Source organism: Siniperca chuatsi, linkage group LG11 (assembly GCF_020085105.1).
Source record: "Siniperca chuatsi isolate FFG_IHB_CAS linkage group LG11, ASM2008510v1, whole genome shotgun sequence".
Classification (NCBI taxonomy): domain Eukaryota; kingdom Metazoa; phylum Chordata; class Actinopteri; order Centrarchiformes; family Sinipercidae; genus Siniperca; species Siniperca chuatsi.
The window spans coordinates 13,516,701-13,542,958 of record NC_058052.1 but is presented as its reverse complement, the minus strand read 5'-3'; the positions used below and the strand labels follow the sequence as shown (position 1 = coordinate 13,542,958).

The window sequence follows — 26,258 nt, the reverse complement described above, 5'->3', positions numbered from 1 at the left end:
CGTATCCAAGTTTCCTAGTGCTACGTCCTTAGAGGAAGGACCCAGGTGATGAGCTCTCATTTTGTTTCCATGGCCATCACACTTCACCCTTTTTGATGCAGCTGTAAAAAATGGAAACATTCACAGCACACACCACACCCAAAAAGTCAAACAATTTCCAGGAGAAAGATGAGATCGATGATGCGGGGGAGTCCTGAAATAAACTAAAACTAAATAAAATAAAAGCCCACAGCACAGAACAAACAAAGTTCACAAATCATTAAGATATTTTAATTCTAGTAAAAAACAAAAGAAAGATTCATACAAAAAAGTCACCTTAACACAAAATAATAAAATTACAAGAGCTGTTTAAGACATGTCACTGCTGAAATACACAGTTATGACTCTTTCATAAATAACAATAAAATACCTACTACAGTAATGAAAGGTAAGCCTCTGGAACATAAATGACACAACATTTCAAACTAAAATGTCAGCATGTTCTTAGATAGTAAAACATTTTACTTCCTAACTGGAATAAAAAGACATGAGAATGAATGGGTATTGTGATAAGGGGGGGGAGTATTCATTTATCTTGGGTGATACACAATATCAGCTGTCGTAAAAGGTTTTCATAAAGAGTTAAGTGCTTAACAGTCAAACTGAATGCTTTAGGAACACAGGCTTACAGCAGCTCATAATCAGCTACAGGAAATCAAACTCACAGTCTTGTGCTGAAACGTGCCAATTTCAGACATCATTTATGGTGAAATAATTCACTGAACATGGAATTTATAGTTTATAGAGGTTTTTTTTTTTTTTTTTTTTTACGGAACATATAGCACCCAACCATTGTGCAGTAAAAATTTAGAGAGCAACATGCAACGAAGCAACACCAGGGGGCAATATGGGAAAATGTACCAGCCACACTAGCCAGAGAGGGATCCAGACATACACATGTAGTACATGAGTTCAAGGTGCTCAGATGAGTGGCATTAAATGGAGCCAATTATTCATTCTCTTAACACCATTAAAACCTCAAAGCATGTTCAGAGACGTGAATAATTATACAAAATACCAACAGAGAAAATGTGATAGGATCTAGTTGTGTTGACTGAGATCACATAAAGGGTGTTAGAAGAGGTCCGTTTTGTTTCCACTACAGAGAGAAACTGTAAAGATGAGATCTTCCTGAGAATGGCTGTTTGTTCCACATCAGCTCTAGACTGGTGCCTGCAGTGACGCTGCATTACATCAATAGTTTGGCCCTTTGCTGTAAGGATCCCGCCGCATCATGCTACCATAGCACATGGATGGATCACACACCCCAGGCTGACCAGGGATGCCAGGATTACCACTTTTGCCCTCTGCTCCGTTTAGACCAGGGGGTCCAGGCTTACCTGGAGGACCTGGCTTACTGTACCCTTGGGGACCCATTGGACCTGTGGAGATAAAGCCATGATCATTTTAACGGAACGATACACAGTAGTAAAACGTAACATTAAACATCAGAAATCTTTTTAAAGTGCCCCAGCAAATTAGCTTCTGTAAATAAAGTGAATAATTAGCCACATTATTTACCTGGAGGCCCGGGTGGCCCTTGGTCTCCAATGGTGGTTCGACCAGGGCTCCCCTTCTCACCGTCAAAACCTGGTTCTCCTACAAATGCAAGTGTACTTGCTTGAGTATTCTGCAAAACAGCTTTAATAACAGACTGTTGACTTTGATGCTGGTTTTACCTTTCAGCCCATTAATACCAGGGCGCCCTGGTCGACCAGGGTGGCCCGGCTGTCCCCTGGAGCCACTAATTCCAGGAAGGCCCCTTAGTCCCTGGGACCCAGTTGCTCCTGGAGGACCAGGAGATCCAGGCCGGCTATGACATCTGGTACAGCTACTCTGCTGGTTGCCCAGCAACAATAAAGGCAGTTCAGCTAGGATGATTTACAAAGAAAAGATTTTAGAAGTGTGGTGAGAACACACAGAAACGCATCATCAGTCACTCTATAGTGATACTCACACTGAAGAATCTCTCTGCAGATTTGCCGAATGTGATTGTCCGACATTTCACTTGCCTGGAATAAAAAGTCATATGGATTTTCAGTGACTAACCACTCAATATCAGATATAACATTATAATAAAAACCACTATCAACAGTCAAGTTGTTAGCAATATGTGTAGCACACATACAGATCTTCCTTCAGGTCCAGGTGGGCCAGGTGGACCTGTGTCCCCCTGCAGCCCTCGGGGGCCAGGTGGGCCTGACTGACCCGACTGTCCAGGCCGTCCCACTTGACCTTCTTGACCTCTCTGCCCCGGATCCCCTGCTGTCCCTTTCTGGCAAAAATACCACCCCAGTGTTAGCAGTACACACAACAATTCAGGCTGGATGGAGGTTCAGTGATTAATGCATTCAGCTTAACATACCTCTCCTTTTAGTCCCATTGGACCAGTGGAGCCCTGTCAATGAAAGTCAGGATGAGTCAATAAAAACTAGAAAGCACATACTGTACTCCAACAAGGTACACCATCCTCAAAACGGGTTATTTTGTAATACTAGAAAATCAGCTTCAAGATTTGAACGCCTAAATCTTGGAAATATTAGGGTTTAATATGAATGGAAATTTGAAGCAAGTCAAACTCATGACTACTGAGTGGGTATCAAGCTGCTGTAGCACCACCTGTAGGATATATAGCATCAAATTCTGCAGTATCACAGATATGTGCCGATATCTGTCGATTACAGTTGCACCTGCATTTGTTCAGGAATTATAGTAGTTTATGTCAAATAGGTCATGCCTTCAAGAACTTGAAAACAAGTTATAGTTAAAGGATCATCCTGCTATGTACCAAAAATGGTGACGGTAGGATGAGGAGTGGTGAAAAAAAGCAACAAATTCATAATGCCAAAAAGTCATTACATGAAAATGGGCATGGCCTATGTGGATAGATTATATATGTACTACACCGGGGATTCCAAGAAAAAGTCATTTAGTTGCTAAAGGTTCAGGAGTTCTGATGATTCATAATTTTCATCATTTTATATATGGCCACATGGTGGCGCTAACCACAAACTAAGTTACAGTTTTTGAGCTGACCTGCTGTGTAACAGACAAAAAGACAGGACCATTCTTGAGGGAAGTAATTAATATATTGTCCAAGTTTAGCTTAATTTGCTCAACATTAAATAAAACTATCTAATAAAATATCTTAGTGATTTTATTGTGCATTTTTTTTGTGTCCATTTGTCGAAAGTCTTCATCATACAACAAAGCTGATCAAAGCTGATCAAAGCTGATCAAAGAAACTCACATGTTCCCCTGGTCGACCATGCTCTCCTTTTTCACCGTTCATTCCCTGGTGAGAAAATCATTAGATTAACGTCACGCGTAATGGAGAAAACCATGTTGGAAGTCAGTACAACGGCAAATATCCAATTATACTTCCAAAAGACAAAATCTAGCTGACACATGATTGTTTTCCAAACCCATAATCAATATGTGATAAGTGAGGCTTTATTTCCACTGGATTCTTGAAATATATTGTTTTCTATGTTAAATGAATTAATATATTCCTCCACTAATAGAAGTACGCTACTGACAGACTGCCTATGGTTTTGAATACAACCTTACATCAATTACTGGATGAGTTCCACACTATGATTTTAATAAAACAGATCAATCTTAATCCATCACCCAATGGTGATAAGTTACGCTCACGTTTATTTAAAGCTGGTGATGACCACAGTTATTTTAGATTAGCATTACAGAGGTCAACACGATCATAGTATCATCTTCTTGTGTGACTAAGTAAGAATTGAGGGCATTGTCTCAAATCTTACCATCTCTCCCCTTTCACCTGGATTTCCTCTTTGTCCCTGATAAAAAATAAAGACAAGGATTATAACTTTATAGTATGTTTTGTGACCAGTTCCAAATGATTTACAGAAAAAATATATTGCCAAAATACATCCTTATACTTCATATCACAGTGAAGACTTCTCACATCCGGCTTATTTAAGCATCGTACAAATGTCCAAAAATAACACATGGTAATGAAATTGCTGAGAAAAACTACTACAGTTGATGAAAACAGCTGTAGTGTTACAACACTGGCAGAGAAAAATTATAGTAGAAATACCTTGCTGCCCTTCAGGCCTGGCATACCAGGGTGCCCTGGCTGACCTGCTCTTCCTGGTTCTCCTGCACTTCCCTTTAATAGTATTCAGTTTAACACCAATCATTAAAACAAGAACACACTTAAAACTTCCAAAAAGACTTTGTTTTACGTTGTGGATAAACACATGATTATTCACTTGCAGCTTTATTGATTCAATCAATGATTACAGTATTTTAAATCAGACATAAAGCCAACTGGTTCATATTAGATTATTTAAATGGAAACATACCACAGGCCCTGGTGTTCCTTTTACACCTGGATTCCCACTTTCGCCCTTATTCCCCTTGATTAAGAAATAAAACATGTCTTATGTTACAGAAAACATATTATGAAATAACATCCAAACCACATCATATCACTGACTGGACTGCAGCATACTTTCATGAGGTTTGGGTGTATTGCAGCTTGACGTTTAATTGTGTCTAGTCGTATGTTTTCTTTTCCAGTTGAACAAGCCTCAGTAATTGCAGTCTGAAGCTCAGCCATAAAATCAAAGTATTGCCTGCCTGTCCATAAACTAGCTTTTCACTTGTGTGCCATTTACCAATACACATTGGCTTGTTAAAGGCAGATCAGCTAATGAAAAGTGATTAGGAGACAGAGCGTCCAGACCAGACAAGCCCAGACTGCTTACATTTCCACTAAAATTCCACTGACGAAAGCAGTAGGGCCGGATCATCGCTTAATTTAGCACTGCTGGTGTGGTCAAGAGATCGTTACTTGTGCTAAAGTGTATTTTAGAAAAAGAGTGACAAAACAAAACACGCAATGCTGCTGACCCAAACATCTTTCTATGCATTTCAATATACTCTTTGGTTAGAAAGCTTCGCAGATTTAACCTTATCCAAACTAATGTGTACTGCAATTGTATAGGCTGGACGATAAAGGGCTTGGCAATGTAATGCCATATACGCCACACTGATCCACTGCACTTGTTAGCAGCTGTTTAACTGTACTACATTGTGCTTGGACTCAACTTAAATTATGACATGGCTCAGCCTGCCGCTTGTCGGTTGCTAATGCCAGCTTGGGTGGATTGATCTGCGGTATTGACTTTTCTGGGTCACAGTTTGAGCCGGTGCGCTCACAGCCACAGGGATGTAGAGGGGGATAAACTCACATTATATTTAGTGCACAGTTTATCCATTTTAAAGACTGTATTCAATCGTTTTGATGTCTGTTGGTAAGATGAAAGTCAGTCATTATTTCTGCTAGCTTCATTGTAGCTTTGCATCACTTTGCAACAATTCGGCTGTTTGAAAAAGCTCAAAGGGAATTTTCTAAAAGGCACAAATGATTACCTTGGATCCAGTTGGTCCTTTTAAACCAGGTGCACCAGGTAAACCCATCTCACCCTACAGGAGAGTGAAGACATTGTTATGGTAACTCTTCAGATTCAATTTTAACACTTTGGTGTGCACTGAACCTATACACAAAAAAGTCCAACAGCTGTTAGCTTACAGGAGGTCCAGTCAATCCTTTGAAGCCCCTGGGTCCTGGCAAACCAGCTTCCCCCTTAAATGAGAATGGTGTCAGTCAAATATGATCACAAAGAATGATGCAAAACCAATGATCAGTTTATTTTGCACAAACATTAGGAACTTGTTGCCTAGGCAGGAGCTCACCTTTTGTCCATTCAGGCCTGCAATTCCTGGCAATCCAGGCATTCCCTGGGAGCAAGGAAACAGATTATACTGCATTGAAGATCAATGTATTTAAGCAAAAAACATGACATGGAATTGTTTGTGATGTTTCCGTTTGTCTATTAATCCAGTCTGAGTAATACCTCCAATATACACTAGCATTATCTACTGCTAGAAGTTAGAAGTTTCTAGAAGAAATAAAAAAATTAATATGCAGTGTTTCTGAACCGATACTATCAACATGGTCCAGTTTGCTTTCTTTCACAGCGAAATAATTACTTCATTGCGTCAGTAACAATTGTAGCCAATTGCTCAATAAAAGCAACTGACTGAATTGACATGGTGCACCAAGAAATGTCTACCAAAATGTTGCACTCCTCAGTTACGGTAGTTGTAAACAGGAAAAGTGGAGAGACACAGTTTTGGGGCTTTTTGGGGCTGAATTCTTGCCAAATATAATTTTGAAAATATAATCAGTCCAAAAAAAGAATATTTAATTTAATTTCCGTATTTAAACTATTTCGATCTGTGCCGTAGTAGAGCACTGTCTAAGGTTTCATCATTGTGTCAAACTGTGGAATCCTTAGATGAAGCGTATGTCCTGCAATTGAACTGTGCACACATGTTTTATTTGCTGATAAAAGCAATAATACAAAAAGTAGTTGCTATTTAAATTGCACTTAGGAAAAAGAATAAAACAGAGACAAATTTGTAAATAAATGGTTTAATACACTGAAAGTTTATGTGGTTCAACACATGCAGCAAAACTACCCTGGAAAGCCTCTTTAGTTTTTTGTTTTAGTTTTTTTTTCTGAGATAAATGCTTGCAGATGCTTAGTGGTTGCCTCAGACTGAAGTTTGAGTAACATATGTGCATAGTGAATAGATTAGACAGGTAGGCAGAGAGCCACCCAGACACTCACACTCAACCTATAGGAGAAGAAATCCCTGTACTGGGGCCTACATTGCAGTGCTAACTTCATCTTGTTTTAACTTTAGGAAGTACAGTACTAATCCTGTCTCCTTGGATACATTGCTAACTCTATTGTTCTGGTGGGGGAAAATGCCTTACAGCCTTGTGGAGCAACTGACTCATCTTTTGTAGACCCATCACAAACTTTTGGACAACACTAATAATCATGATCAGTGGGGTGGCTGCCCAGTTGAAACACTTTCTTCCTAAAACAGATTTGCCAGAGCAACACAGCATTCCGTCTATGAGTTACTTTCACTGCCTTAGATTATAGCCTGAGCCTGCTTGTTACATAACAGGGTTATCCTGGGATGAACTACAGGGGAAATACCCCTAATATAGCGGCTGTTAGGGGTACTCTCTGTACTGCTGACAGTATGTTACCACAGTGCAGTTTTACTACAGTAAAACAACTTTATGCCTGCAAATCTGTGATCCATAAAATCAGCTCTTGTACAGTATTTGCCTGTTTTACTCTTCTGTTACTTACAGTATCATTTCATGTCAGCTACAGTTTGTCTGTGAAGAACCTTGTAAACCATAATGTAAAGTATCACATACATAAAGTTCTACAATATAACAGTATATTTCATGTTACATTCATGCACAATTTGCATCAAATCTTCAATTTCTAGGAGTCCAAGTAAAGATGCAAGACAATAGCAACAGCTCAAACAACCTACAAAATACCAAACATGTGCAATGAGTAATGTCTGCGTTTACAACTCACAGGATGGCCTTCCCTTCCATCAGCACCAGGAATACCACTAGCCCCAGCTTCTCCCTTAATACATTGTAGAAACAAAAACATTATTAATGCATTTCATTTTCATCCATATTCCTAGTGATGAGCCCTACATACACATCATTGTCTCATACTTCTTACATGTCACGTTGGATCTATCTAAAGCATGGAGAACGCCTTTGATGTTTACAAAAGATGTCAAATGGGGTTTGGAAAAAGACAAGGGGGACACCAGCGCTGTATGACTACATTTCCATTGTTGCCAAACATCAACAACAGCAAAGTCTGTTAAGAATGTGCACGCTTAGCCAACCTCATGACTCTATTATTCTTCTAATGCCTGAACGAGATTTGTAGCATACTGTTGTACTGTCAAAACAAACAGACCTTTTGACCAGGTCTCCCTGCAAAGCCATCCTTTCCATCTCTCCCAGGTAGGCCCTGAAATCAGAGAAAAGGACTTTACACACGATTATAATGGCAAATGAGCTCTGGATTTGATTCTGAATTGTTTTATACATACAGGTTCTCCTGGATAACCGGGTGGCCCAGAAGCTCCCATACTTCCTTTTTCTCCCTGGAAATATCATGCCATCCAGTTAAAATAGTTATATTTCTTGTGTCATCTTCAGTGACTTAGCTGATTGTCTGCACCCTTACCACTTGACCAGCTTTTCCCATTAACCCTGTGATTCCTGGGGATCCTACTGAGCCCTGAGAAAAGTGAAAAGATTTGGAAATGATCATTAGATGTGATCTAAAAATAGTTCCTACCTTCCATGGTCTACGCTGGCCTGGCTTATCTAAACTTTCAGACTGATGAATCTGCCACTCATGTGACAGGATCATCCATGTTTGTAATATACATAGCTAGCAAAACACTTCAACAACTCTCACACACATACGCAGTCAGTGTTTGACATTAGTCAGCAGTGGTCTTGTTTTTCTGGGATAGACAATGACTAGCAACTATTTGGACTGAAACCTAAGGGAGTGATGTGTTTCACTGCATCATTCTGGCATTTTAAAAATTGCACTGGTTGACCTAAAACTAGACCTTAATTAAGTATCTGTTGAATGGTGCCAAAACTTGGGGGAATGATGCGTCACTGCATTTTCAAAAAAACAGCATTTGGAACAAGACAGGACATTACATAATTTATTTTCTCTGATTTTTGCATTCCATCGTTCAAAAATATGCTAATCAATTCAAGAGAGAACAAATTACTGTATAGCATAAAACCAAATGATGTATTTACTGTATTACTGGCTGGCACAGGTGAAAACATTTTAATTGTGGCTTCATTTGCAAAGATATTTTGTATATAAAAAAACATTTTAGTCAAAGTGTAAACAGTTTCTTTCTTTCAGTTTGAGCTGAATTCAATATTCAGTTAACAAACAGGTCCCAGGAACATGTGTTCATGTTCCATTGGTATCAAAACATGTATTAAAAAAATCTCTCCAGCTGTGGCCATCACTACAGTTCTGTTTGCTTGGGGAATTCCTGTCCAAATCACACAAGCTACAGCAAAATGGATTTAGAGGCTCACTGGAAGTGCTGCAGCTGGGGCAGTAAAGACACAATCATGGAAGCCAACTCGTAGTGTTTGTGCTTTATTTGTCTTTTGTTGCAGTGAGTTTTAGTGTGTTGTTGGATTGTGTTGCAAATGCTAGGGAGTACCAGTTTGTGTGACAACATGGTGCATAAAACATGAGCAGCTGCTAGCGTAGGTGGTGTAAGCAATGACTAGTGTGTTTGTGCATCTGAGGCGCGCAGGAAAGTCTGCTTTCAGTAGGCAGATGCGATACGGAGCTTTCACTAACAGGCGTGCTCACTCCCCAAGCTGGACTGTGGGCTTCCTATTAGGAACTCTGATTTCTGTCAAAATGAATGCCGCCAGTGTTGGTATAGTGTTAATGAAGTACAGAAATCAATAGCGCGGACTGGATGCCCACATAATTAGCAATAAAATGTTCCTTCAAAGGTGATGAATGACTGTGGTCATGAACATTGGCAAGGTGGCCAACAGTCTTTCTTCCTCTCGTGTTCTTGAATTATGTACTTCTGACTTAATTTAGAAGACATCTCATGTTTCCGTTCTCTAGATCCTATGCCAGGAAAATGAGACTACACCCTTGGGTGGTCTTACAATATGGGAACAATTTGGAAAGGTAGATGAGGATTCCCTCTAACTTAAGCTTAAGTGGCTCTCTGCTGGTTGAAGACCTCTTAGTCTTCAGAGATTGTTCTGTGCTGCATGGAGGGTCTTTAACTTTCCTGGAGTGAAAACATCTCTTGACCAAGACATGGGGGAAATTTATTTACCTAGACCAAAAATTTTGGAGTGTTTTCGCTTGGCCCCTATGAAAAATAGAAGAATGCCAAATGGCTAGAGTTTGAATTGTGGAAGAGCCAAAGGCACCAAGCTCTTTACTGTTTCATATAAAGGGGGATGCTTTATGTATTTTGGTAAACATGTACATGCTTAATATCAGCATGTTAGCACTGTCATTGTGAGCATGTTAACATGCTGACATTAACATTTAGCTCAAAGAAACACTGTGCCTAAGTGCAGCCTCACAGAGCTGCGATCATGGCTGTAGACTCCAGATGGTCATTTTGTTGATGCATTTATTGCTGTTACTTAAGTTGTTTTTGGATTTGGAACTGATTATGTGTGTATGCAGATGTAGATGTCCAGCACTATTTCTGACTCACACATGTGTCTGTGTGTATAACATGTCTTGCATTAGTGTAGAAGAATTATCCTCAATATGATTTACAGTTATATATTGACTTTATGTCCAGAATCCACACTGGTCTGGTTAGTTTGAGACTCAGAAAACAACTTTCTCATATAAATAATATATTACAGTTATTACAGTACTGTGAATGTTTTACCTATTTGTATTTGACCAGAGCTTTTATGAACTTGCTCTTTAACATTTTTGGCAGCTGTCTTGCTTTGCCATGTAAGAAGTGAGGGAAAATCACTTTCAGTGCACCTTCTCGACGCTCATCTCATCATTCATGATGCCTCAGACCATTACACTGATTAGATGTCTAATTATGGGATTTTAAAAGAGCACTTTGATAGACCAGTTAAAGCCACAGTCTTTAAGCATAACTGGAAATGGATTTTTTTTTTAAAATGCAATAAATCCACAGATCTTTAGCAGTGCAGTCCCCCATTGTGTTCTCTCTCTTTGGGTTTTTGTATGGCCAAAACCCAAAATATTTGACTTAATCAAAGAAAGTTGAGAAGACAGTCCAAGCACTAGTAAAAACTTAATTTGATACATCCTGGACCTGTGAGTGAAACCATAATAATGGGACAGATGGTACGGGAAGATTCGCTCCAGGTGCAGACATGTGTCTGCAGACAGCTGAGACAATTTTCTAAATGACATTAACTGCTTGAATTGTTCTCCACTTCAGCCAACTGGCTGAGGTTCTCAGTGGTCACACTGATTACAAGGTAGGATGATATGACAGAGGTGATGCAACCTGGAGGGGATAAATTACCTCACTGTACCTCCAAACTAAAAGCAAAATGTTGTTCAGATGAACATCAAAGCGATTAGAGCAATAAAAAAGTTCTGGATAAAGCTGTAAGACTGTGAGGCTTCTGCTCGAGGCTGCTGTGACTGAGGTTTAGGCCTTTCTAGTACTGTCAGTGTCTCCCCTTAGTGTGGATTATTGTATTAATTTGCTGCACTTTCGTTTGGACTGGTTGTGGCAGCTGACACATTTCATCTCATAGGGGCTTTCCCCTTGTGGTTCATGTGCTTTTGCCTTCTTACACATTGTTATATGTGATGACAGCTGCTAGTAACACACAGCATCAACTCCATGTATGTTTTCTAGTCTGTGTCACTGAACAGTGGGAGAGGCAGTTATCTAGTCTGCCTTTAGATAGTGTGTTGATTTCTTATCTTTGAATTTCTTTGGTTGTCATCTAAGGCTTAGAGATTCTCCCCTTAGAGATTCTGGCCTTAAAAGTTAACGACGTTGAGCTGGCAGGTTTCTTCTGATAAAAGAAGATTCATTCACGTTTTTTTTTATCCATTTATACGCCTTCTCCTTAACAATAAAATGCTATAGAGCGGTGTGCACTGAATTACAAGGTTTTTATTTCTAACTGATAGCTATCTAAGACATGTAGTCCTCTCTGTGGGGGTGTGATCTGTTTTGTTAGACTCTATTGGGGGATTTTTTTTAATGTATCTCAGGATCTTACAGATTTGGAATGATGCATGTTGTCTTGATTCACATGACACTGACATTGATTCACATGTCTTCCTTGCATCTCTACCTCAGATCTTACTGTAATTAGGAGGCTAAGGAGCGAGGAGGAGATGCAAGGCAACAAGAGAAACACCTCTGGCTCCCTAAAAATAGCAAAGAAAGTACAACTGTTTTCTAAAGAAAGGGTAGAACAAAAGTCAGGACATTTAAAAAGTCTCTGATAGCCCTTATGCTCTGTCTACAAAGTGTTTTTGTCCCACAGTATAGAAGTTGTATGTTTTACTCCCCCAGGGGCTCTGGCTTTATATTCATAACATATGGTTCCTAGAGTGATTGATGCAGCAATGTTCAAACGGTTCAAGTTGATGTGTCTAGCAGGGATTTCCTGTTAATCCTACGTTTGATCTCATAAAAAGATTTACCTTGACAATTCAATGTGTGTTTTGTACTTTTTAATGATCACTTGTTTTTTCTACGGAAATCATTTTCTCTAAGCTTTGGTCAGTCAGCGCTTTCAGCCATTTTACTCACTTTCCATGCTTGAATTCAATTGTAGATAAATAAAACTGAACAGCATCTAGATACCGCATTATCGAGCAGAAATGCAGTCACCACATTTGAGTAATTAACATCACCACCTTCTCTCCTGGTTGTCCAGGCGATCCTGGTAATCCAGGCATACCCCTCTCACCCTGAAAAAATTACAAAATTAGTTTTTAGTGGTCAGAAATTAGTGCTAATAATGAAGCCAATTGTGCCACAAATGTGCTTTTTGATCTTCTTACCGAAACACCAGGCCTCCCTTGCTCGCCTTTGTACCCATCCGGCCCACGTGGACCCTGACAGAAATAACAAAGGAGACCAGCTTTACATTTTCTATTCTTGATGCTGAATTCAATGTACAGGTAAATGAAGTGAAATTCTCTTTACCTCTACGCCTGGTGGACCTGGCACTCCTGGGCTTCCTCTACTGCCAGGGATACCCTTAAAATGAAAAAAAAAAAAAATACAAGAGATACACACATTTGGTTAAACATTTGCATCCCCTCAACTGTGTGCATGTTCTCTAAGTGAATCTAGGCTGTGGGGTGGATTCTTTCTCTGAGTTTTTGATCATGCTGTAGAGCATGTGGTTCACTTTTGGATGGGTTTCATCTAACAGAATCAGAGATGTTTTGTATTTACCCATTGGAAAAATAAGTAAATAATTATATTTACCGCTGTGTTTTAACATTCTGAAGCAAATCCTGACCACATAGAATGAACAAGCAGAAATTGTCATGACCTAATGGGATACATTAACTCATTTTTTTTGTTTTGGCATTTTCTCAGATGCTACAATAGAAGCTGCTGTGACAGTATTGTTGTGTATGTTCTGTATGTTTGTATATTGAACTATGTAGTACTCACAGGCTTACCATCAGCACCAACAGGTCCAGGCTGACCAGGTTTGCCAGTGTTTCCTTGTTCTCCCTAAAAAAAGTGGAATGAGGTAATTTAATCTTGAGTAACTAAAACAAGCTGCTTGTACGTTTTTGCCGATCATGCAACCTCAAAGCAGCATAAATTAATCCATTTAATATATCTCTGGTAACAATATGCTTTCTCATGGGTAGAGTGTTGATTTGATTTATCTATAAACCATGCTGAGCAAGCTAATTTATCTAATGTAAGATGCTCTTGAACACTATGTGGGGTTATAAGGAACATCTGCAAGCCAGAAATGGTCCCAGCATTTTGGATCTATTACCAACTGTAGTAAAAGCATAGCGGTGATCTTATAAACACAAACATGCCTGAACCCATGTAGGTTTATTAACAAAGAGTTTTGTTACTATGGTAATATCTCTCTAAGGTCCTTGTGTAAAGGCTTTCATGACTGGGGCACCTATTATTTGGTTGATGCCCTGTGATCAGACGTAGATGTAGGTTTTATTCCCTATTTTGGTCATTTTCCATTTACGAACCAGTGTTTATCTTAGGCAAAGGTCTGGTTTGCTTTAAGCAAACAGTACAGTACAACATGATCTTACAAGACTAACCATAACTTACTCACAATGACAAGCCGCAATTTGCCTAACTGTAGGAAACAGGCTATTTGGTGTGTCCATAATTCGTAAAATGGTACGTTTTCAGCAGGTAACTGTGTTTTTAAGAGAAAAGTTCTAAAACCTCCCACACAGCAGTGTTTCTGGTGTAAAGGAAATCTGTGTTTACAGGCTGGAATGACTGTAGTTGGATTTGACCTATTGGTAAAGTGCAACCTTATGTGCTCATCACATAATTATCCGACACAGAGAGCAGCATTTAGACATCACCAGCACACATTTCCTCAAGGCCAAGCTGAGAGAAAGAGAAAGTTTGTGCTCTGTCTCCCAACAGAAGCCATTAAGTCTCTTTGTCATTCCTGAGCTTACACATAAACCAACATTGTTAAAGATTAAGTTGTTTTTATCTTATTTAATCTCAACAGAATACCACTATTTAAAATAAATATTTAACCAACTGTCTGAACACTGAGGAGTTGAACAATGTAGAGCTCTGTGCCAAACCAGGAACAGACTATTCTCTGATATCTCACAGCATAGTGTGTGCATTTTTGCATTTAATTTCTGCTTGTAGAATGGGTTTCAGTGTAGCAGTATAGTAGTAAGACAAAGAATAAAATTAAAAATACAATATAAAGAGGAAACATTTTTTTAACAACTGACCTTTATTCCTGGAAGTCCAGGGGGTCCAGGAGGGCAAACACAAGGTTCTTGAGTTGGTTCACTGTAATCAGGACTGTTGGAGCACTGCAAAGAACAAAATTAATAGAAAATAGACAAGACCAGACATTGAGTGCACATACAAAATTACATATATTAGAGCTGCAACAATAAGTCGATAAAGCAATTAGTTGGTAGACAGAAAACTATCTGCAACAATTTTAACAATCCATTCATCATTTTGAGTAATTTTTTAAGAAAAAAATGCCACAATTCTCTGGTTACCGCTTCCGAAATGGGAATATTTGCTGGTTTCATTTAAAATGAATATCTTTTGACTTTTTTTTGACTGTTGGTTGGACAAAACAAGCAGACGAAGATGTCACCTTATATGTTTCCCCATTTCCTGACATTTAGAAAATCAGCGATTAATCAAAACAATGTCTAATTTCACAAAAATCCAATACTGAAACCTGAAAACACATGAATACATTCACATTTAAAAAAAAATTGCATTAACCATGTTCATCACAAAAACTTAAAATCTATATTTTTCTTTGAATAAGCAGGTCTTTCTGTTAAAATGTGCACTGTAAGCTGGATATCTTTCTGCTTTTTAAATCCATTACTGTGAGATTTTGACCGAATGGCATCTGATCCTCCTTTCAAAAGGAAACTGATAACTGAACTTTGAGATTCCATTGCAAATAAAACATTGAAAAGCACACAGAGACAGGAGAGAAGCAGTGGTACTTGGCAAGCATTTGTAACTTTAGGCTTCTCATCGCATCTCTTTTGATATTTTTATCCAACAGCCTCACATTAAAAATAGTAATTTGGCACTGGCTTTGTAATTCCAGCAATTTCGAAGCCAACATGACAACGAGCCACTGCTTCACAAACACATTTGAGCCAGCAGACAATTAAAAAATATACTGAGTGCAAATGTTTGAAGCTGAGCCATGGGTCCTCCTCCAACAAATTTTATACATAAACAGATGTGACTGAATATGCTGAGTTTACACTTTCACTACACAGTACTACAATACACTATACTGATGAAATATAAAGCAAGAAAATCATTTTACCATGCAGCATACAGTGTGGAGTTAACTGATGGTTCAATTGGGTGGTGCATTACAGAGCAGAAACATATGTAGTTGGACAAGGTGAGAAGTAGGTGTGAAGAAGTTATCTTTGTTGCTTTTGGACTGAAAAACAAGTGCGGAGCCAAGCAAACTCATGTACTTACAACTCCAGGTATTTCACATGCAGTCTCTCTGGTATTCTGCTCAGGGTCACAGTAAATGCGAAGTTTCTGAATTTCAAACTAAACAAAAAAAAAGAAGAACTTTTTGTTAAAAACACAACGTCCGCTGTTGGAGATTCCAAACAAGCTAACAAATACAAACAAATTGTAACACGAGGGTAATTCTGCAACATTTAGTTCAGTTTTATCAGTGCTTTGCCACTAATGAATTGAAATTGCTATTGTATAACTGTTAAAGGAAAGTAAGTGCCCTCATTGAGCATTGAGCAGCTACATGTTGCCAGACCTCTCTCCATGTTTGGAAGTGTTCTGCAGCGATATTACACTATTCTTCCATTTTTTGGTATGTTGTTGATGTTGGTGGTGGTAAAATGGCTCCAGAGTGTCCCATAGACTGTTTCACTTCAGTTACCATGTGAGCAGAAAGATGATCCTGACATATGATTTGTATTATTTCCAGCCTCATGAAAACATGAGCATGACTGCACGGTTGGGCGCATAAATCAATCAAAACATAGTTTACATTTTGTTAATGATAACGGTGGCTTTTTCTTTGGGTTTAAACGTGATAAGGATGTCTGGTCTGGTCTGATGGTTCATGCTAATGTAATAATTATTTAATTAATTAAAATAAAATTGCATTGTGGTACGTAGTGGTGTACGTTTAGCAGTCCATTTACAAAAATCTGTTTCCAGATACAAGTGTGTTTCTCCAGAAATGATACTTGCATAAGTACATTCACTTTGTTAAACGGTTAAAACTACATGATCCTTCTAACAATGGCTCAGTTCACACAATAACATTCGCCGCCAAGCTGTGGTTCATGTTAATATCCACAACTATAATGATGTGTCAACATACTGGTTGGCATAGGAGATGTAAAAGTCTTGAATGAAGTATGTTATTTTTCTTTCTTTCTTTTTAAACAAAGGATTTTCTCCTATTATTTCTTATGTAATCCTGTTAGTGATTAAATCATGTTTTTCTTTATATATATTATAATCACACACAGCTAGTTGTACTAAGGATTTTTGTGTCTGCATTATTTGATTTTGATTTATTTTACATGTATTTTATTTAATTGTCCATCATTATGACCACACATGCAACAATGCCAAACCTGCCTAATTGCTTACATATGTGTCTGAGGTATTTTAAATGGTCAATTTGTGCTATTGTTTCATAATAAAAGGTGTTACATCATATTGACAAATAGAATAAAAGGATGTATTGTGCAGAATGCAGTTATTCTTCTTTTCCGTCTTATTATCATTACATTAAAATGTTATATTATGTTTGCAGGGATGTATTTGCATCAATGTTTAAGAAACTGCCTGCTATACAGCCTTCTGCAGAGCAAATTACAACAGAGAACAATTATGATTTATTACAAATACAGCATTTTTGGCCCAAAATGTGCCAACTGAGACAAATAAAACACACATTAATAAGACCTTGTGGACAAAAAGGGTCATTTTTGCGAAGGATTTATTATCCACAGAGTTAAGCATGTCTCTTAGGAGGCAGCAATAAACTGTGAAGTACTGTTTGATGCTGTTTAAAACATATATCAGTACTGAGTTTGCTCAACTCCTCATTAGACAAACTGTTCCCCCTTTCTATAGTCAAGTTGACATACTGCTGAATTACTTCTCTGGGAACCAAACAACATGAATTTAATGAAAATAGGATTGTTGATGTTGATAAACTCACTGGCACTGTTGTTTCCTTTCTGACATATTTTCCAACTTGGGTTTTTCCATTGATGAAAATCCCGACAGGGGGCTCCAAGGATAGGGTTTCAATTTCCAGGTCATCAACATAAAGAGTAACATCCTCTTCAGTGACCAGCAGCCGCAGCTGGTGCCATTTCTCATCAAACAGCTTTTTTGCCATAGACAAAGAACAGGAAATAGTCATTAATGCAATTGTACATGCTGGTAGTGTGCTGATAAAGACATTAAAAAACAAACAATAAAAATGTCTGTCCCCTGGAGGGAATGTGTACAGTGCTGTAATTGTTGTTCAGAGCAGGAAGCAGGAGGAACTCAGAAACTGATTGGGGCAGTTTGATATGTTAAAACCTGGACAATACAAAGTAGCCATGGTTATGAAGCATTTGTTCAACATATTGTGGAATTATAAAGGGAAAACCTCCCTCAAGCTCAGACAAAGCAAGGCCGACATCACAATTTATATTTTGATCATATGACTGATGCATCTGAGACACTTATCTACTATTAGGAAATAATAATAGAAAAAACACAATCTACGACTCCTCGTTTGGTAATATTATGTACTATGCCCACTTTGATTCTGAAGATTTGGGGTGTATCAAATATAAATAGCTGTTACAAAGCATCCAGTTTCCAGCATAAGACTCCATGTGACCAAATGATGAGAGTTAACATCACCATGGCCTATCTATCTAAAAGCGTTCAATTATATGGCAGTGCTACTTCTTCAAGGGCAAGAACATAATCTGCCAATGATACAGATGTACAGTGGCTTCTACTTTTGTAAAAGTTAAATACACTTCTGAAGCTCTACAGGTTTATCCAAGCTGTACTGATGTGAGAATAGGAGAATTAGGGTTGATTGATGACAAGTACTATGTGCGGTTGAAAGAAAATGCTTAAACCTTGGAGGTGCATTAATTTTAAACAGTTTCTGCCAGAGTTGTATTATATGAAATAATGAACAGAAGAACATAGAAACAGGCAACTAGCTTTACCCCGATGTGGGCAGCTGGTCTGCCACAATGTACTACATTAAATACCTGGATCGTACAGTATGAGTGTGCTTTCTCTTGGACAATTTACAAGTATTCATACTGAGAACTTACAGCGTATATGCATCAATCAGACTCTTAAAGGTGTACTCCAGCAATTTAACATTTCACTTTCATAAAGTTGGGGAACTCACAAGCAGTAGAGGCCAAGATATCCTACCTTTTAGTCTCTAGTATGGGTCAAGCTCCAAAAATGCTGGATCCTACATTTACCATAATGCAACTGAGTAGTGTCTCCTCGGTGACCCTCTGACCCACATCTTTGAAATTCCACACTCCCAGTTTGTAATGCAGGCTTTAAAAAATTGTACTCTCCAAGCCCAAGCAGAGATAACCCTGATGACATCACCAGGGTTATTCTCTCAGACTTGACAAAGCTCCTAGAGAGCCACAGAAGACATTATACAACTATATTCACAGGCTGTGTAGTATTCTCTTTGAAGAGTAAACTGATCTTAATGTGTAAAATCAGTTTTTAAGACTATTTCAAAGAAACAATATACAGTGTTACTTTACCCGTGCTGTCTGTTGTGAAAATGTAACCGTTTGAGTTCCACTTGGTGCTTCACTGGTTGTGGTGAACATAACGGTGCGGTCCAGTCCATTTAGAGTCACCGCCATCTGAGGTTTGCCATCGCGCGTCTGTATTCTCCACACGTCCCACTCCTCCTTTGCCACTGATCCTTTATACCTCAGTGTGGCCACAAAAACATATGATGGAGGCAGCCCATCAGGAAAAAGGGTCCTGGGTGACCAAATTTAAAAGTCAGTCAACTTGTGAATACACTGGCGATGATGAAGAAGGAATAAAAGCAAGATGATTACCGAGTGGCTTCACTCAAGTCGACACGAGATGTCACTTCATAGGCCTTGGTGCCGTAAAATGCCCCTTGTGTTTTCTTTGTTTTTTTAGCCAAATTTAAATGCAACAGAATATCAAAACCCTTCTCATCACGGGAATCTATAGGAATTCTTGCTGGACAAACCGTCTCTGCAACAGACAAACACAGTGAAATAGAAAAATAGACAAACATAGGGACAAATAGAGAATAATGGAGACAAATTGTCTGAGGTGAAGAGATACCACTGATACTGTCATGAAAGTAATATTTGACCTCATTGACCTCATAATATTTGAGCAGAATGACTCTTTCAGCTCCTGATCAGCAGTTTCTTACCTTCACACAATTTCTGTCGTATGACCTGTATGATCCTGGAAATAGCTTTGTAGTCCTCAACAGAGAAGACGTAAGTTGAAAATGGCTTGTTTGCAATGTCCCTCAACTCAGCGTCTTCTGTCTCTGACCCAACACCTATTGCAAACAGAATGACTCCTTTTTTCCTTGCTGCCTCTGCTGCTTTCAAAACCTCATCTTGAGACTTCCCATCTGTGAGGACAACAGCAATTCTGGAAATGCCTGACGGGCCACGCTCAGACAGGCCAAACAGTTTGTCTGTAGCAAATTTAATGGCTGCCCCTGTCCTTGTGTTTCCCCCCATGTACTCAATGGACTCCATCGCTTTGATGAGGTCTTTGTTAGAGGAGTACTTCCCCAGAGGTATTTCTAAAACAGGGTCATCGCTGTACTGCACAACTCCAACCTGCGTAAACTTCTGTCCAATGTTGAAGCTTGTTGTTATGTTGACAAGCCATCGCTTTACTATTTCAAAATTGACATCTTCAACACTCCACGAGCCGTCTAGAATAAAGACCAAATCACATGGTGCAGTCCTACAACCTGAAGCAGACAGGAAATAAACAATCAGCAGTGTGAAATAATGGTGTCAATAAAGCATGTCTAGTTTGGTGGAATACATGAAATAAAATGCATTTACAGTACGTGAAATCACTGTTGCCAGTTGTATGCATTTGACAGATTTTAATGTATGGACAACACGCATAAAGTGTGAGAAAATGAAGACAGAAGCACTCTTACTTCTTATGTCTTCATCTTGAGCTGCACTAAACAAATGGAGAAGCATGAAGCACAGGCATCTTAAGACACAATGCATGGATGTCGCTTTGTAACCCATTATGCAGCAGTACCAAGTCCCAATTGTGCACCTACAGGGAAAAGGGAAAGGGAAAAACATGCTTTGTATTGCAGGGAAAAAGAAAAGGACAATGCAAGCAATTGTGAAATCTGGTCCCTGTGTTATTCTTGCCTTGACATAAGTTAATGTTTCAGACTTTTGTTTTTCCGTTGTTTTGAGATGCTTGGTTGCCATTTATTCTGACTCATCCCCTCTCCATAGGCTTTAAGGTCAAAACCTTAGAACACAAAACTATGCCACTACCTGTAGTTTCATACAGAAGTAACTATAAAGGGTGTGTGATACCTTGAGTTAGAATAAACTCACTTGAAACAATAAATGATTCAAGCATAGGATACAAGCATTTTTGTCATAGCATTTTTGCATTGAGGTCATGTTGTCGCTCATGACAGCAGGATGTCCATGCATACATTCACACTGTAAGCATTTGTAATGATTCATTTTCTACATTCATTTTAATGTTACTAGTTATTTTTGGTTAGGTTTTGTGACTCAACAGTTCATATCCTGATTGATGCATTATATGTTGATCCATATGAATCATACAGTACAGAGATGTTTTGTTTTGCAACAGGAATTGGACATGTCATGATTTATATTTTTCATCAACTAAGCTGTGTATTTTGCAGAAGCCTGGCAATCTCCATGATAGGCATTAGTACAGAGGAGTGCGCACATATAAGCTGACTTGGTGCAAACAATACTGTATGCATTGTGCTTAGGTCAAGCCCAAGTCAAGCACAGAACAGACAAGATAGTCCATTCATTGTTTGTGGTAATTGAAGTCTTTCTATGAAAGGCAGAAAAAAAAACCAGAAAGTAGAAAAATGGCTGCCAAATGTCAATGTCTAATCAGTTAATTTGAGAAAGAACAAATAGTGTGACTACTTATGGTTTAAACAACAGCAGAACACATTAAATTTGCATTATTTGATTTTTGGCCACTTGGGGGCAGTGCAACAACATATACATATTATCGCCTTATAAAGTTGATATAGCAAACGTGTTAGCAAACAGTTTCTTATTTACACATCCAGCAGACAACATTGGCATTCAACTGGAGTCATGTTGGAGTCCACCTGGCAAATGTTAGTCACAATATTTACTCTCCCTTTAGCTCTGTTGTTGGTCTCTACCAACGCACGAGAAAAATATTTGGCTCTTTAGTTGCTAAATGCTCCACTATGTTCACCAGCTAATCGCTAACTTTGTCTGTCTGGTGTTTGGTGCTGGGCAGGTAGCACACAGAGGGTTTGTCTGAAAACAGCTGTGACTGGAAACAAGGTTGATTAGAGTGGTGAGAGTGAACCATCGGCCGGAAAACCAAAACAATGAGCTGAGAGATGCTGAAAAGCTCAGTAAAGCTGAGGGGGAACTGCAGAGTCGGGTGATAATTATCTGTGGGTTTGTCACTATGAGCGACACCTTTTACATTACACACTTATTTGATTCATTTTACATATAAAAATGTTGATTAGAGCAGCTTTAAATTCCAAGTTAAATGCTATTAATTTAAAAGGACAGACATTAACAGCAGAACACATATACGTTTTACATACAAATTACTGGTGAGGACCTCTGAATTTGACACTTTATCAGCCACACAATAATTCACACTGAGACATGATTGATATTATCTTTCTTACAGTACTAAGCCACATAAGGAAACCATAAAGGGCACCATGCTATGTTGAGAAGGCAGCACTACACATTAACCAGCTACCCTGAATATGACATGGATTGAATGTCAACGGGGCTAACAAGTGCAAAACCACATCCTCACATGGCACTGTTAGCTTTACTAAATAAACAATTCATTGAACCTCTGACCACAACTGCCCTTAAACCAGTGCTCACTGTTTCCTGTGGGATTATCAGCTGTTTCCTCAAATCTGCTGCCATTTGCCAATCTCTGCCCGCCCTTGGCCCAGATACAACACGTCTTCCCAGAAAAGCTTCACTCCTACACTTTTCCTCTCTCATGGATAAAACCAATTGTAATACCTTCCTTCCCATCGGCAGATGAAGTAATTTTAACCAGTTACTGTCACATGCTGCTAAAGCACTTACAGTAGTTATGTCACCAGGTGTGTCAGTCTTGGAGTAAGATTATTTTACACCCTGGCAAAATGTTTCAAAACGTTGGCGAGACTAAGCGTATGGAAAACTGACATTTTGGGAAGATGTTAGCTAAACAATTTGTACATATGATTAATCTCTTGGTTTGCTTCCATACATTTTCAACTCCCTCCAGCTCTTCTTCCTAATTCCTAAAAACAGCCTCGCTTGTGCTGATGTTTTGCCCTATAACCATTTTGTATCTGACTGATTGACTCAATCCATAATGATTTCGCTGTGCCCAGCCCTAAGGCTCCCCACTCTACACCCGCACAACAACACCCTTGCTGTATGACTGGAGTACAGCCATGGAGTGCTGACTGTTGAAATGCTTCTCCTACACTCCGATATAACCTCTATGATATGTGATTGTCAGATTAAATGATGGTATTCTGAAGCACCTCATGTAAAATATCTAGATATGGTACCTGATTTGTATATAGTATATCTTAACACCCAAATGACACAACAGGTAATTTGTCATTGCACTCCAAAATAAACCATGGGAGAGTTTTCCTGATCTGGCGCCCCCATCAAAATTGCGGTTGTGTTCTTTTAGTGAAATGTCTCAAATATGATCCCCTGACTTTTCATGTATCAGGTCAAAATTTCCATGTGTCCGGTACTTTGGTTTATGACCAAATACCTACTAAACAAATGACATTCCCATCAGCCACAGCTGTACATGCCAATGACTGCATGATTTAATGCAAATGTTAGAATGCTAATACTCCAAACTAAGATGGTGAACATGGTGGGCATTATCCTTGCTAAATATCAGCATGTTAACATTGTCATTGTCATGTTAGCATGCTGATGTTAGCATTTAACTCAAACTCATGGCTGTAGACTCTCAGTCTTGTTCACACAGCCACAAGAGGGGCATTTTAAGCCATTTGAACAAATGACCAAATCTGTTCCCATTAAAATCCCACTCAGATTTTAATGAAGCAATGTCAAGGCAAGTGCAACACATGACAAATTGCAGAGTTTGTCCTTTAACATTGATTAATGCCAAAAACAAAACAATGGCATGTTACATACGTGCTGTTTACTGTATTTTGCAAGTTTATTTCAGTAACAGGTGAACACGAATATCATGTGCTGCAAACAACATGTAGCCTTATAATGATGGTTATGTTCATGCTCATGGAATTAGAGATGAAATGGGATATTAAGAACCAGGTGAAACAATGAAAAGAGTCATATTTACATTTGGCGATAATCAGACAGAGGGTTGCATGTGAGCAGACAGCAGACACTTTATCATATGATGTTTCTGTGGCTGCTTCATCAAATTATCTTTTACTATAGTTTCCAACACGTGAAAGAAAGAAACTGCTGACATCCTAAAAGGAAGCAGTTGCAAATGGAGACCAGATATGCTGCATACAGTATAGGACGCAGGACTTGTGGAAGGAATTTGAAAGAAAGGAACTGATCATACACCTTATTCATAGCTGTGTCTGATTGTGACACGTGAAGGTCAACGAAACAGTGGCTAGGATATAACCCTTGGCCTCCCAAATGCTTTTGTTCCTGTGGAGCCAAAGAAGGGTCAAACTGTTTAACATGACTGCATTTTTCCACCATGTAAACTCAGCGTTGAAGTAACACAGTTGAAGGAGGCATTAAGCTGCCATAGTTGTGCAAGCCGCTTTCTTCAGAATTTTTCCCCACTAGGGAGCTGGAGGAGGTTGTTGGAAAACCCCCTCATTGGCAGCGTCCAGCGAGGACGACTTTCCTCTCGACTGACTTTCCCCAAACCGACTGTTTCTACACCTCTGCTCGAGCCACATGGAATTCATTTACACCGTCAGACAGTGAAATTCCGGCTGTGGACTGTGACCAAACACATGTAGTCATGATAAAGGGAAGCAACTTTCATCCAGGATTAAAAAAACGCAACATTACAAATGCTGCGCTATAATGCTTGGAATGCATGTGTAATGTAGCAGAATTAACAGGTGCACTTGTGTTGCAGGTTAGTACCAGACTCCAATCATCTGTGCTGTTATTGGGGCAGCACAGACACTTTGTAGCTCCAGGTTTTTGGTTATGGTGATTGAGTGGCAGAACTGTAACACTGGTACGCATAAATATTGAACAAAACAAACGTAAAAAGTTTAAAGACGTTCTAGCACTAAACTACCACATGACATTAGTTCAGGGTTGAGCCTGTTGTTTGTTGCAGTACTTTGCAAACTTAATAAGATTTATGTGAGACTTAGTTCAGTAGCAGTTTAGCTTGCCGAACAAATGATTTCTCACATTTCACCAGATAACATTTCACTTGCTCAGGGTGGGCGACACTGAGTCATCACACAGATTGTAACCACAGTATCAGACCTCAGATTTTGTGCTTAGTTATACCTACCTTCAAATTTGACATTTTCCATTTAACAGAAACCATACATACAATTTTTGAATTACTGAGCTCAGAAAGAAAAAAAATGTTTTCTGCGTGTTTAGCACCTGTAGTTTATGTAATGCAACTGTAGGCTTTAACTCCACGTGAACTGTTGAAGTTTTAGTTATCTGCTGTAAATTTGGCAAAAGGAAGTTGTTCCATTCCAGAAACAACAACTGCTGTTCAGCACGAACAGTTGCCAAGATCAGGGGGATTTATTGCAGCCAAATTCTTCAAGCAACAAGGGAAAGCCAAGCCCTATCACTTGTTCTCCTTAGAAATCTGTTCAACTAATCCAAACAGTTAAACAATGTCTTGTAAAACGTTAGCTTGTAGTTAGTTTATCGCTTTTCAGCCAACATGTCCACTTGAGATGCTTTCATAAATTTTCTACTCTAGTCACAAAGATTATTGTTCTTCATATTCATGCAATTGTCACATCTGTGAAAAATACAGTACAATGAGTACAATACATGCTTTGGTGGACATGCAGTATGTTTGCACAGATTCAAGAAATATGAAAGAAAAATCCTTTTACGAGAAGTGAAATGACCAGGAAAAATCACGAGATGATTCCATTCATTCTTTGCATGACAGTAGCACAAACAAGGGACTGATAACTGAGCTTAATGTCTTCAATATGCAACTGCGGCAGCACAGACTCTAGGACACTAGAGTAAACGTTGCTAAACTATTACTAATCCGGACAGTGTTACCACATCATAACACACGGCACACTGAAAAATAAATGAAACACACTAAAATCAGCCCAACAGGTTCACTTTAATGATCAAAAACAGCCTCCCTCGATCCGAATCATCTTAATGTAGCTGTCTACTGACAAATGAAATATGACAGTTGACAGCATAAAAAGACACCCAAAACTTGCACTGCAAAACAGACTTTCTAACAAATTCAGCAATACAATAAGTTGCCTCACAAAAATGACACAAAGTGAACAAAAAGTTACCGGTAAGTGTCCAAGCCCTTGTATGAATTCCCGTTAATCCTCTCATTGAGAGCCAGAGATCAATACTGTTCCCAGCCCCTGGATTTACAGAAACTGGGGAGAAGTGCACATGTTTCTCTGCTGAATGAAAGCCTGCCCTTTCCAGCAGCTCCCTCTGTCTCCTCTG

At 38.9% G+C, this 26,258-nt stretch overlaps 1 protein-coding gene across 2 annotated transcripts; it reads right to left on the bottom strand.

The window, feature by feature from the left end:
• Positions 1 to 248: 248 nt before the first annotated feature.
• On the bottom strand, positions 249 to 26,258 carry col21a1 (collagen, type XXI, alpha 1). 2 transcript variants are annotated; one of them, XM_044214745.1, is made up of 29 exons: positions 26,093 to 26,257; positions 20,477 to 20,604; positions 19,718 to 20,278; positions 19,365 to 19,530; positions 19,056 to 19,284; positions 17,462 to 17,632; positions 15,730 to 15,807; positions 14,481 to 14,564; positions 13,180 to 13,242; positions 12,700 to 12,753; positions 12,555 to 12,608; positions 12,408 to 12,461; positions 8,178 to 8,231; positions 8,041 to 8,094; positions 7,905 to 7,958; positions 7,503 to 7,556; positions 5,782 to 5,826; positions 5,618 to 5,671; positions 5,458 to 5,511; positions 4,386 to 4,439; positions 4,118 to 4,189; positions 3,819 to 3,854; positions 3,290 to 3,334; positions 2,405 to 2,437; positions 2,168 to 2,314; positions 1,997 to 2,051; positions 1,719 to 1,910; positions 1,561 to 1,638; positions 249 to 1,421 (listed from the first exon to the last, which is right to left on the bottom strand). In XM_044214745.1, exons 2-29 carry the CDS (start codon positions 20,571 to 20,573, stop codon positions 1,234 to 1,236), a joined length of 2,880 nt encoding a protein of 959 aa, XP_044070680.1. In that variant the 5' UTR covers positions 20,574 to 20,604; positions 26,093 to 26,257; the 3' UTR covers positions 249 to 1,233. The 2 variants fall into 2 exon arrangements, 1 of the variants encoding a protein (XP_044070680.1); XR_006379932.1 differs by lacking the exon at positions 249 to 1,421 and having other exon boundaries at positions 2,168 to 2,310; positions 26,093 to 26,258.

What these genes read in the sequence shown, in the direction of transcription:
- col21a1 (XM_044214745.1), bottom strand. Translation starts at nt 20,573, where the DNA reads ATGGGTTACAAAGCGACATCCATGCATTGTGTCTTAAGATGCCTGTGC. An exon ending in TCAAGATGAAGACATAAGAA is followed by an intron (nt 20,279 to 20,476) that starts GTAAGAGTGCTT and finishes TGTCTGCTTCAG; the next exon opens with GTTGTAGGACTGCACCATGT. An exon ending in ATGGAAGGGAAGGCCATCCT is followed by an intron (nt 5,827 to 7,502) that starts GTGAGTTGTAAA and finishes CCTTGCTCCCAG; the next exon opens with GGAATGCCTGGATTGCCAGG.